Raw genomic sequence first — 13832 nt, 5'->3', positions numbered from 1 at the left:
AGAGTTGAGCAAGTTATAGTGTTTCTTCTGTGGCAAAATATTCAGGATCCTTAAAAAAAATATATTTTCCTGGAGAGAGAAGAAAGTAAAAATCATACATGTTAGTGTGCACTGAAAATCATCAGTCTTTTTAGTTTGTTCACCATTTGAAAATACGTCCAGTGTCAATAATTTTATATTTTATATTAGTGTTGTTATTAAAATTAGCTGAAACTATTCGAAATGATAATTTACTATAAATGATGAACCCAAAGAGTTTCTATTTTGAAAGTGTAGGATGGGATATTCCATCTATTTTGAAAGCTTACATCCTTTTCAAGTTGAAAAATGTCTAAAGAAACTTTATTTTTCTTCTTTTTTTTTTTTTCTTTCTGCCAAGAGTCAAAAGTTTTGACAATTCAGCACTAGATCTATAAGGTGGGTATAACGCCACCTGCCCTTATAGTGCCTCTTGTGACAAGTGGCTCATTCACGCTTCTGCCTTTCTTCAGAAAAATCCAGTAAGTGCTGAGGAGAAAAATACAGAACAACGAGAGAACACTGTTCCCAACATTTGGCTTAACAAGCTGAATTGCACCAGAAATCACTGCACGGTAAGAAAGCTGTTGTATAAGCCCTGGTAATAAGCCCGACTTTGGCAGAGTTACTGCTGAGGTTTAGGTAACCACCTTCATTTCTGTCCTCTGGCCAGACTTATCATCAACAGTACTGGGCAGCTCAGCATTTCCTTCTTCCTCCAACAAGCTACTGATCTGACCTAGCCTTTTTTTTTTTTGTGAGAGGGGATGAAGTTAGAAGATCTATTTTTTTAATTTTATTTTTATTAAATTATTATCCTTTTACCCCAGAGGTGGGCTTCATTTCACCTGGTGCTGCAGCAAATTCCCAGAGAAGTGTGCTCCTTCTACACTTTCAGGAGCCAACCGCTTGTGCAGACAAGTGCCACCAGCATGAAGCAAATGAGACTGCAGTGGAGACTGAGGAGAGATGCTGTAGTCTGTAAAGAGGGGCTGAAGAGTCTGAGATCCTCAAGCTTTCAACACAGAATTGCATGTTCATGAGACTGAGAGACACATCTCCCCACTCTCTCCCCACTCTCTAAAATAACGTAGCCGTCTATTTTAACTACAGCTGCATTTATTTCTCAGGACTGAAAATAGTTTTGCTCTGGCCTTTCTGTTCCTGTTTCTGCCCAGTACCTCACTTTCAATTTTTGGGCAATTTAGCATTATTCCATTCTACTAGGGGGAGGGGGGAGATTGAAGATGTATTCATTACAACACAATTGTAGTTTATTTTTCTTTGGAAAATGTAGTTCTTACTGAGGATAAGATATGTGTGGCACCCTAAATGAGAATGCAAAAAATAATTTCAAAGAGGTAGTGGAACAAACAGAAGGCTGCCTGGTAAGAAATTTGCTAAATTGTGGTGTATTAGCTTTACCGGATCCCTTAGGCCAGGATCTGATTAATTAAAAATAGAAATGATCCAAGTGCTGTGACATTGAAGCCAGAGCATTCTGCATTGATTTCAGGAAGCAGGGTTTACTCTTGTTTAAAAAGTGTTCACAGAATAATGATCTCCCATAATGACACAGACACTAAAGTGAGATAAAATAAGAGGAGGAGACCAAGACAGCTGAAGCAGTAAAACAAACAAATGTGTGAGCCAATCTTTCTGCAATTACTCAGGAGAAAGGCTCAGTGAAGCACCTCACACTGAAAAATAGCTTCTGTGCATGTGAAAGGGAAGATTCTTCTGTGACAACCCTCCTCTTTTAGACAGGAGAGAAAAGAAAATGAGGTAATAAGAAAGTGAGATAATAACAATTAAAAAAAAAGAGAGAAAAGAAAATAACCAACAAATTAAAATCCCCTATCCCCAAGATCCTCCCTGATGCCTGTGACAATGGCATCTTAATGTGAGGCAAACACAAAATCTGCTGGGAGAGATGGATTGAGTGGGAAAACTGTGAGATATAAATAGGGACAAACCAGAATTGTAGAAGTCCATTTGAAAGTACAAAGTGACTTGGTCTTTGACTAATCTGTAGCTGAAATGTATCCCTATAACACATTTAAAATTATAAATAAATAAATAAATGAAAATATAAAGCATATTATCTGGATATTATTTAAAACGTTAAAATAATTGCTTCTATTTATCCTATCATGCTGAAAGAAGCCCATGCTTATGGCTCTCATCCCTCCCTTGTCAAGCAGTGTATCTGCTGTTCCTTTCCACTTTGCCCTGCAAGGATGAGTTTTAAGCCTTGGAAAAATGGAAGCGTGAGCACTCAGAAGACATGGTCTGAAGCCCTGGATGAATCATCCTAAGGTAAAATGAGGTGCTTGTTTTAGGAATGAAACACTTTAAAGGTGAGGCTGTTCTCTGTCCTTTTCTAGTGTACAGGTACCACTTTATAAATGTCCTTCTTTACAATTTTTGTAATTTTTTCTTATTATTTGTCAAGAATATTTTATGGATTAAAGAAATGTATTCACTCTTATGTTTCAATTGGATAAGCCTCCTAAGCTACTTCTATATGTGCTAAAAAGTTGTGTAGGCATGCAAGAGACAGCCAATTGATGTAGTAAATACCTAAAGGTTAAATGGCAAGTGTGCAAAACACTGCTGTAATTTGCAGAGTATATGAGAGACAATGACACATAGTCCTTATTACAAGAAATAAAAAGGGAACAGGAAAATACTCTCATGATCCAGCTGTGTGTAGTCTTCCTCTGAGGATGACTCATCTGCATAACATACGATGGGACTGTTTGTTATTTCTGTAAATGTCCCCTGGAACACCTGTTACAACATTAATGTGATTAATTACTATTACAATTCTCCTCTCTTTGCATTTCTCTTTCTGATAATTCAGTAGATACATTCAGCCATTACACCTTTCTCCAAGGTTAGAGAAAAGCTATAAAGCTAGAATCTGCCATTTATGACAAAATCAACATGACAAATCATATCCTTTCAAAGTGCTTTTCTGTAGGAAAATGACCCTGTTGCTGTAATATCAAAACTTTGACTGCAAATAGCAAATTCTTTTCTTTTAGCCAGACTGATTGGATGGTGCTAGATTCTTGTAGATGGTGCAATTAATAGAAAAATTGTCTGCTCTGAAAAGGACCAATGACGACCTAATGTACTGTCCAAATAAGAGATCACATTGGGCACCAAATTGAAATAATTTTATTTTTCTTACGTGAACACTGTATATTACAAAACAATATTGTTATTAGGGACTAGAACTAAGAATCAGTCCTATGTATACTTGTACTCCAGTTCAACCAGAGTACTTGGTTACTGTATATAGGTTAAGCCAGAAGTGTGCTCAGGAGGTGCTGGGAAATCTGGGGTTTGAACAGAAATATTATTTTGGATGACTGAGGAATTTTCAAGGAAGGAAAGCCTGAAGTGCCTCCAGGTTAGTTGAGGGCTGAATGGTAGTGTGTAGGGTCACCGTATAGTTTTTCGATGCCTTCATTCTGCAAGTCCCGTTTTAAAAGCCTCAAGGCTTGTTCAGATTGTCTTGTAAATCCTTTGTGTGTTGGCTTTTTTGTTTATAAAATGAGCAGAGCCATATTTATCATCACTGGTAATGGGACTTGAAATGACTGTGGAAAAGGTGAGCTGATGTGATTTTTTTGGACTTCAGCAAGGCTTTTGACACGGTTTCCCATAGGATCCTACTGGACAAAATGTCCACCATACAGCTAAATAAAAACATCATACGATGGGTGAGCAATTGGCTAACGGGTAGGGCCCAAAGGGTTATGGTGAATGGTGCTGCGTCAGGCTGGCGGGCGGTCACTAGTGGGGTCCCTCAAGGCTCCATTTTAGGGCCGGTACTTTTCAATATTTTTATAAACGATCTGGATGTAGGAATAGAAGGTATTTTGAGCAAGTTTGCTGATGACACCAAACTTGGAGGAGTTGTGGACTCGAATGAGGGTGGAAAGGCCTTGCAGAGGGATCTGGATAGGCTGGAGAGCTGGGCGATCACCAACCGCATGAAGTTCAATAAGAGCAAGTGCCGGGTCCTGCACCTGGGACGGGGAAACCCTGGCTGCACGTACAGACTGGGCGATGAGACGCTGGAGAGCAGCCTAGAAGAGAGGGATCTGGGGGTCGTGGTAGACAGCAAGTTGAATATGAGCCGGCAGTGTGCCCTGGCAGCCAGGAGGGCCAACCGTGTCCTGGGGTGCATCAAGCACGGCATCGCTAGTAGGTCGAGGGAGGTGATTGTCCCGCTCTACTCTGCGCTGGTGCGGCCTCACCTCGAGTACTGTGTGCAGTTCTGGGCACCACAGTATAAAAAGGACATGAAACTGTTGGAGAGTGTCCAGAGGAGGGCTACGAAGATGGTGAAAGGCCTGGAGGGGAAGACGTACGAGGAACGGCTGAGGGCACTGGGCCTGTTCAGCCTGGAGAAGAGGAGGCTGAGGGGAGACCTCATCGCAGTCTACAACTTCCTCGTAAGGGGGTGTCGAGAGGCAGGAGACCTTTTCTCCATTAACACCAGCGACAAGACCCACGGGAACGGAGTTAAGCTGAGGCAGGGGAAGTTTAGGCTTGACATCAGGAGGGGGTTCTTCACAGAGAGAGTGGTTGCACACTGGAACAGGCTCCCCAGGGAAGTGGTCACTGCACCGAGCCCGACTGAATTTAAGAAGAGATTGGACTGTGCACTTAGTCACATGGTCTGAACTTGGGTAGACCTGTGCGGTGTCAAGAGTTGGACTTGATGATCCTTAAGGGTCCCTTCCAACTCAGGATATTCTATGATTCTATGATTCTATGTTCATTCCGGGTGCCTGATGCCGGAACCAGAAAGAAGAGCAGAATTAAACACAGCATAAAAAGGCAGTGGAGAAGAAGGAAATGCAGAATGCCACGAGGCAGAAGTGACAAATACTCATAAAACAGGAACTGGTTGAAGTAAGGCCTAATTCTGTCTCTCTGCTCTCTCTAACCTTGCCCTATTGCAGTGTCAGGGTTAGAAAGTGAGAAAATGATGGGTATTAAAATAAAAAAAAGGAAAAGAAACGGCTGCAGTGACTACATATTCGGTGAGTGGGATGGATGTTGGGTCAAGGAGATGACTCCTACTGATCACTGCAAGCCCAAGGGGGCATTGCACATCCCCTGAAAGGAAGGTGTGGGGAGCTGGGGGATGGCCTCTTCTCACAGGTAACTAGTGATAGGACTAGAGGGAATGGCCTCAAGTTGTGCCAGGGGACGGTCAGGGTGGGAATGAGGAGACATTTCTGTCAGAAGGAGCAGTCAGGCACTGGGACGGGTTGCCCAGGGAGGTGGTGGAGGCACCGTCCCTGGGGGTGTTCAGGGAGGGGCTGGACGTGGTGCTTGGGAACATGGTTTGTGGGTGGCACTGGTGGTAGGGGGTGGCTGGAGCAGGTGATTTTGGAGGGTTTTTCCAACCCTAATGACTCTCAGTTACACTCATGGCTCCCCCCACCAGGGCATCCCCTAAAGGCGCCACCTCAGCCCCTCAGGCCCCGCCCCCAGCCCTCCCGGGGGCGCCCCGCCTTCTGCGCGGCTTGGGCCTCGGCGGCCGCCGTCGCGACTCACGTGAGGGCGGCGTCACGTGACGGCGGCGCCAGTCGAGCGGCAGCGGCGGTGGCGGCGGCAGCGGCGCGGGGGAGCTGCGGCCGGCGGGGAGCGGGGCGGGGCGGGGCGGGACGGGGTTGCCCGGCCTCCCGCCGCCTTCACGGGCCTCGGCCCCCGGCCGCCCTCCCGACGGGTGAGGGAGCTGGGGGGGGGAGCTTCGGGGCGCGGGGTGGGTGTCTGCCGGCGGTGGGGGCTCAAGGGGAGGTCGTTTTCTGTGTTTTTGTTTCTTTTTTTCCTTCGTTTATTATTTCTGTTTTGGTTAAATCGTGTTTTTGGTCAGTAACGCAGGGTGGCTGTGTCTGTTGGGGGTGGGGCAGCGGGTACCGGTTTGCTCCGGGTCCCTGTTGTAAAGGGAAGGCAGGAGGGGCCAGAAGCAGGCCGGGCCAGGAGGCTGCAGCCGGTTCAGGGCGTCGGGAACCGCTGCTGCGGCCGGCCCTGCCAGCAGAGCCTTGTTGGGGCATCAGTCAGCTGGGGATTAAATCATGAGGGAAGGAGAAAGCAGAAGTGGTGAAGGTCACTCTCCTGGTCTGTGTAGCATGGCTCTTATTCTGTGTAACTGCTGGATTTCTTTCTTTCTGAAACTGTAGTTCGTGTGTTTGTAGGCTTCTTTTATTTATCCTCTACGTTAATAGACAAATAACTAAATCAGTCCTGAGGTATGGTTAGGAGGCAGCTGCATGTGTGCACGGGATTTGGAGTCGTATCATCAGTCCTGATTTGAAAGGAAAATAGTTTCTACTGTCTGTAGGGCTCCTTGAACATTCTAGAAGTGTAGCGTCCACTGAAACAATTTAACTTAATTAATTGAGAACTGATAAGATGGAAAGTTATTTAATAAAGGTTTATATCTCCTATTTTAGGAAACTTATGATTGCTTAGAGTTTAGTGTGCAAGTATAGCATGCCCTTGTCTGCTGTAGGGAACTCACACTTTAGATGCTTTATAAAACTTTAATTTCTCAGAAAGTACTAAAATAGTTTTTGCAAATGGGACTACTGAAAAGAAGTCTTATTTTTTTTCTAAATTATTGGCAAATATTCTGCTCTTAGTACTTTAACAAAAGGTTTCAAATCTGACTTGTATTTCCAGGTGCATTTTAAATATCAGTGAAGATGGATATCCGAGGTGCTGTAGATGCTGCTGTCCCAACGAATATCATTGCTGCCAAAGCTGCTGAAGTTCGGGCAAACAAAGTAAATTGGCAGTCTTATCTCCAGTAAGTAAAATATTGCCACAAATCTTTTTTGTTTTCTTTTTAGGCTTCTTGGGCTTTTGGGTTGCACTGGAATATTGTTATAATGTGGAACAATCTGTCTCGGTGTCATGTGAAGGGTTGGAAAAAGTTTATATTAAATGCAAGTAGTTGGGGAATTTTTTCTTATTACAAGAAGGAACTCTACTTATGTGAACTGAAAACAGTAATAACAAATGTAACTTTGTGTCACTGCATGGTTAAAGAGTCTGTTTTTCTCTTTACCAGTGAAAAACCTTTCTCAATTTTAGCTTAATCAGACAGGTACTGAAATAAATCTGATTTACAGTAAGAGTTGTCTTAGGTGTAGGTAGAGTTTCTCTACTGGTAAAGTGTCTTTTGTGTAAACACAAGTTGTGCTAGCAAAACTGGTCTGGGAAAACAAACCGTGCCTTAAATAAAGGACAAATTGTCCTGGACAGCAGCTGAAGCAGGTAAATGCTTTTTATTAATTTTATTAATGTAGCTGATACTTCGGTCTGGGGAGAGCTGTGATGTTAGGTAAGAGCAAAATTTGCTTTAGAAGTAATAGCACTGGAACTGGTGGGAGAAATATCGTCTAAAGAGGGTATAGGGACAAGCTGAGGAAAATAAATTTGTGTATGAGGTAGGGAAAAAGGAAAATGACAGACCTTTGCTAGTGTTCTTCACTCTGTAATCTGAAGTAAAATGTGGAACACTTGGATCCCTGCACTCCTGACCAGTACCTATGAAGAATAGCAGCAAAGTGTGAACTGGCATTGTTTCTCGAATGTCCCCCCGTGGCAGCAAATTATTTCAGTGTTAGTTGCTCTGTAATTGCAGTGGTAGATACCTAGATGATTAAAGAGGTACATACCATGCTGATAGTGCTTTGTGTTTATCATTGCACCACTTCACAAAAGGTGATTGTTTTTCCAGATGGCTGTGATGTATATGTAAATATTTGCTAGACAGTAAAATAAAAAAGATTGCAAAACTGTACACAGGGAAGCTGAGAAATGCGTTCACAGCAGAAGCTCATGAATGACAACCTACTACAGAGCACTGTGCTATGGAGCTCAGTCCTACCTATTTCATTTGTTCAGTTGTAATTATTTTTCCCCCTCTTCATGGTAAACTGGATTAAAGAACTGATTTGTTGAAGAAACATCCTTTTTCTGGGTTATTTTTCAGGTGATTCCTGGTTCAGTTAGTAGTGTGATGGCATTACAGTGGCAGTGCAAAAGAGCAAGGTTGGTGTGGTAACTTGAGAGTGGCAGCTACCAAGCATTTGTTGACACGTCTCTATGTGGCTTTTGCTGTTACTGTATGCATTGTTATCCACCTGATAGAAAATGTGTTCTGGGGAAGCCTGTGTGGCTGTTTCAGTGCTGTTCTATTTGGCAGTAACTGGATGGTGGAAGTACAGCTGTTCACTGCTGATCTGTTGAGTATGCAGAAGTCTTCTCTGAGTCTTTAGTGGTTCCAGCTACTGGGCTGGTAAGGGTGAGCTGTTGCTATTGTAGTGGATGAAGACTATATTTTACTTATTTAGAGGACGAAGACTATATATGTTCGGCAGAAGACTATATTTTGAATATATAATGTAGTATTAATTACTTGAATGTGTTTCATGTGGTCTACCATTTATAACTCACCTTCATTCTTGGGGTTCTCTCTCTGGTGATCGATGAGGATTGGGCAGCTTTGTTTTCGTCACCAACTTCCCATATAACTTCTGACAAGTAGGCAGACTTGATGGTACTTATTCAGATCTTCGGATCTGACTTTGTTCTGATACGCAGTCTGTGAAAGAAGAATGTGTCAGTTATTTCCTCTCTTTGGATTAGTCAGGTTTTGGAGGCTATTGTAGTGCATCTGACTAATGATTGTCACCATACTGTGTGACTGCTCAGTTCTGGGTGCCCTCTATATGTCAATGACAGCGTGTCCTGTTTATTATTGCTCTGAAATAAACATAATCCCTGTGTTTTGTATTTACTGATAACAGGCTGTCTGACTAAGGTGGCTCCAAGGATGAACTCGAGTGGTGCCAGAGGGATTGCAGAACATTGTGAACTGTGCCTCCTTGGCTGATGAGCTTGCTTATCGTTACTTACTGGAAAATATAAGCAGAACTTCTGGGATTTCTAAAGAGGAAAAGATTATTTCTGTTTTTTGAATGTGTCCTTTCTACAACAGCCAAATTTGGTCATGATAATGTCTTTGAGGCTAGTGCTTTAAGGGATTTATTGAAAAGTCAGCTAGTGCAGCTATATTGGCTGGCATTTCTAGAATGAGGCATGCTGTACTACTGACTGGAAACTGCTGGCTTCTGGTGACCTGTTTGGGGCAGGTCAGAGTGGTTTGTTCTGTCCTATAGAGTAGAAGGCAGCTGGTGTACTGATGATTTTGAAGGACACTTCTTTGTTCTCTTCTGTGCTGCTGTTCTGGCAGTCTGTGCAGTTTGTGAGGTGAACTTCCACGTAAAGCTCCACTGATGGAGACTTACTGAAGTCTTCAGACATCTTTACATTAGAGGAAGGAATTTTGTCTGGCTTTCTTAAATTAACACACCAACTCAGGCATGACATAATTTGTGTTCCTTAAGGATTAGGTAGCGTTTCTGTACTTAGAGTTTAAAAAAAAGAAAACTTCCCAAGAAATCCTGATTTATTTATTTCTTTTTAATCTGGCTGTGACGGTTGTATAAAGACGGTTTGAAGACTGCACCATTCACAGCACTGTAGGAGGTCTGGGTCACAGAGGAAGGACTTCTGAAGTTCCTTTCTGCTCTCCCTGTTCCTCAGTGGAAAAATAAAATAGCTTATGAGCAGGTGGTCAGGCTGCAGCAGCCTGACTTCTGTAGAGTTAACTCAAGCTAAAGATTAACTGGCATATTGTTTATTTCATCTCTGAAGGTTGTAACTGTAAACTAAACGTCAAACTAACTCAACTGATGACTTTGATATTTTCTATGTATGTTATTGGCATAAAAAAATGAAATATTTAGGTGCGACAACTGGACATGCCACCTGCATTTTCCAGTGTTCACCATTCCAAAATTAGGCTGTGGAAACTTTGTTTCTTTGATAGTGAAACTTACAGCTAGAATTCAACACAGAACAGATGTTTCTGGGGGAGAAAAAACTAGCAAACCTTAAAACTGCAGGGGATCTTGTTTTCTTTTGGAAACTAAATATCATTGAGGCCATTTATTCTGTACAGACTTTCCTGCCTTTGGATCTTGAAACTCCTAGTAATTTAGAGATGTTGGTGCTTGCTGTCAGTGGAAAATAGGATATGCTGCTGTTTTGTTCTGTGGGGTTGCTGTCAGCATTTGCCTCAAGGTGTCAGAATGCCTTTGTAGGGTACCTTATCCCAAAGGAAGGAAACTTCCTTTTTGTTTTCTAAAGGTAGTAAGTGATTTTTTGGAGAAGTGAACTTGTTTCAGAGATTACATCTTACTGCACTGCAGGTTTTCTAGGTATACAGCATTTGACAGTACTCCCTGTTTAATCAGGTGAGGTGTCTGGTGGCTGACTTGTATTTGGCTTCCCATGTGTCTTCAAGTAATTCACAAATGGTTGCAAATTCTGATTTTAAAATACCTGTTTTAGTTTCCTGGGGGTGGGAACTTTCTAAAGCAGTTCAAGTGTTACCTCAGACTTAAAAAAGCAAATCTTGTCTTAGAGAAGTTTCCTAACTTGTAGGTTTTAACTTTTTTTTTGTAAAGTACTATAGGTAATTGCTTAAAAGAAATCATGCCTTGACATCGTGGTAGGTAGCCCTAAATGCGAACTTCACACTTGTAGCAGATGGTACTTAGTGTTTTTTTTAAGGGGAGGGAAGTCCATAATTTTAATTAAGTCATTCAGACAAAGAAAAGGAGGAACAGCAGTTGGAGAAAATGTATAATAGCAAAAATAAATCACAAGTTTCTGAATCATTGTGAGAGACCAAGAGGTTTAAAAAGTGGTGATCTCACATTCATGCTTTTAAAAATCAGTTTACAGTCCTGTAGCTAGTGCCCTCAAAGGCAGGACTTTGTTTCAAACACAGAGCTTTGATAATCAGGTTCGGACCAAGGGTTCTGTAACCCTGTTATATCCAGACAGCTGAAGTTCAGTCAGAATGTTATGTATTGACAAAAGACTGTGTAGACATGTCCTAGAAAATAAAAGCAATGAAATTGAATGGTTGTTAAGAATAGGGATAGAGGGAAGCTTTGGTTACCTTGTTTGCTTAAAGGGGTTGGGAAATCCCACTTTTCCTTGAAAATCAGCAAATGTTTTCTAATAGCCTGCCTGTAAACAAGCATTGCACTTCTCGGGTTGAGGCTTTTCTCTACCATTAAAGCTGAAAATTAAGGGTTCACCTTAAGTCGTCTTTGAAGTGCTTCCGAAGTGGCAGTATTCTTATAAACACGTGTTTATTGCTGTCATCCAGGTGTTCCTGACTTGGTCAGCATTGACTGAAAAAAGAGTGGCTGCTAGTCATGCATCATTATGGCCAATATTGTTAGCAAATGAATTGTCCTCTTTTTTCATCAACTACTCAAACCTTGTTTTTAATAGGTGAGAAAGAAGACTACTCAATTTAAAAGGCATGTGGTAGCAGCATGGTCACAGTTGGCTAATTATTTTTTCTCTATAATTCCATTTTAGTAGAAACTACTGTCAAAGACTACCACGGATTGCATGAATCTTCTGTGTAGTCAGTCTTAATAGCCTTTTCTCAGCACATATGAAGATATTTCTTAAAAAAACAGACAGCTAGAATTCAAGAATGGCACACAATGTACGGATTGCTTATGTTTTTGCTTGAAAAGTAAGTGTGAAAAAAGATGCCTCTAATAAGGCTATCCTGAGATATAACTGTTTAAGGAAGAATAGAAATGAGAACATGTTGTACATCTTATGTTTCTGTAGTTCATGAGTTTGGGTGAGACAATTACAGGAAACTTGCACTTTTATTTGGGTTTACAAGGATTTTAATGGAACCTTTATTCACAGAACATCCAGAAACTGACCCAGGACATGGAAAAGATGGTTTAAAAGAATCATGCTACATAGCTTTGAAAAGTGGAGGAGGCAGTTGACTCAGTGGAAATATTAAGAGGAGGTGAATCTTGGAAACACTTAAACAGGGCAATGTCTAATATTTTCATCCTCTGTGATTTGATTTTGATGCTGTGCACAGTTTTCTTCGTTCCTGCAGCATTCCTGATATTAATTAGTAAAGCTGGGCACCTATTAGTCTTGGATTTTCAGGACTACCTGATTTAAAATTAGTTTTCTTATCCTAAGACTACCTGACTTACACTACTTTGATTTGTTCATTGTGTGGTGTGATGGTAAGTTTTGCACTGTAACAAAAATAAACAAACCCCAAGGATATTCTGCCAGCTCCTCAGCTGAGTCAACGGCTTTCTGAAATAGCTCTGATGGTGGCAGTAACCCCTTGAATGTTGCTATTTGTTTTAGTTAAGGAAAAGACCAAATGGATATCTGTTAGCTTGTAATTGTCCCACAGCAGTTTACTGTCTCAGGTCTTCTTGGTATGTGTTTGGATGAGCTCAGGGGCATATCAGCTTGTAAATTATCAGGAAAAGCTGAAATGTTAATTTATGAAAGCTAAAAATGTATTAGAAATCAACCTCTGTATACTTCTGAAAATTCCCTTCAATGCTTATGGCAAACTTAAAATAATTCTATTTTTCACCACTTATTTCAGGTTGGATTAGACTATTATGAGTAATTATGGCATAAAGTGCTAGTTGTGTGTATTTCAGTTCTTTCAATTACTGACCATCGTGTTCAGCCTCTGGAAGCTTAAGAATGATTTAGAGAATGCTGTTGAACAGAAGCACTGCACAGGGAAGGATTCAGAGCGATTGTTCTGTTACTAGTTTTAAACTCTTCACGTGAGACTATCTGCAGAAAGGAGCTCTTTATGTTCTGCTGTGGGATATAGGACTGGTGAAAATGATTGTGCTGAGATACCAGGTTGAAGAAAGTAAGGTTTTTAATAATTTATTGTTTGTGTGTTGCTAATGGTTTCACACTTTGCTTTTCAGAGGGCAGATGATTTCAGGTGAAGACTGTGAATTTATTCAAAGATTTGAACAGAAAAGAAATCCAGAAGAGAAACAAGAGCTGTTGCAAACTGAAGGCAACCAAGTAATTTTCCTTTCTTTTTAATGATACCTTTTCAGGGAGGGAGAATGGAAGGAAATTTTCATACCAACTTTATTTTAATATTGATGATACAGTTAAGATGTTGTGGAAGAAGTATAAAGCTTGTATAAAAAATTACTTTTTGCTAAATATAGGATGGAGATTTTCCTAATCAGTCTTTCAAGAAAGCAGCTTGCTGAGTTTTGCTGGGGAGTATTTATCTCATTTGAAAGCCATAAAACAACTTGTAAAGGGTAATAATCAATGACAGAAAACTTTTCTTTGTCGTGTAATGCCAAATGTATTCATCTCTTATTGCAATTGAATAAAATGTTGGGATGCTTAATGTGTAAGACTTAACTGTGAATTAATGAGGTTCTGTTTTGTATTATCAAAAGGAATGAACACAATTGTTAATATTAATTTTAATGTCTTTTATTTTCTAGTGTGCTAAAACATTTATAAACTTGATGACTCACATCTCGAAGGAGCAGACGGTTCAGTACATTCTGACTATGGTTGATGATATGCTGCAAGTAGGTCAATAACCTCTCTTATTTTTAAGTCTTTAAAGGAATGTTGGTATGTTTACTTGGTCAAGTTCAAGTCTAGTGAATGCTAGTGGGTCTTGTGCTTATGGGCCTTGACATTAGTACATCCCCTGTAGCTACAGCATGCAATAGGTGATATCCTCTCCTGTGCTGTGCTTTACCCCATAGGTAAAGGCTCGCTCTGGCCCACTCAAACAGCTGCGTTAGTTCTAGCTGGTTACAGAAAGTAGCTGGAAATAACCATTT

General features: G+C 41.1%; 1 protein-coding gene across 2 annotated transcripts in view; it reads left to right on the top strand.

Moving 5' to 3' along the window:
- The first annotated feature begins 5614 nt into the window (after positions 1-5614).
- ATP6V1H (ATPase H+ transporting V1 subunit H) overlaps positions 5615-13832 on the top strand; it is a 38931-nt gene continuing 30713 nt past the window's right edge. The window contains exons 1-4 of one of the 2 annotated variants that reach the window (XM_068671860.1): positions 5615-5776; positions 6733-6859; positions 12936-13038; positions 13482-13571. In XM_068671860.1, coding sequence (XP_068527961.1) covers positions 6756-6859; positions 12936-13038; positions 13482-13571 — 297 coding nt within the window. In that variant the 5' untranslated portion in view covers positions 5615-5776; positions 6733-6755. Of the gene's footprint in view, positions 5777-6732; positions 6860-8062; positions 8110-12935; positions 13039-13481; positions 13572-13832 lie in introns of those variants that run through there. The other variant, XM_068671861.1, reaches the window with a different exon arrangement.

The sequence above is a fragment of the Anas acuta genome, chromosome 2, assembly GCF_963932015.1.
Source record: "Anas acuta chromosome 2, bAnaAcu1.1, whole genome shotgun sequence".
NCBI classification, from domain to species: Eukaryota; Metazoa; Chordata; class Aves; order Anseriformes; family Anatidae; genus Anas; species Anas acuta.
This window is presented reverse-complemented; position numbering and strand designations above follow the sequence as displayed.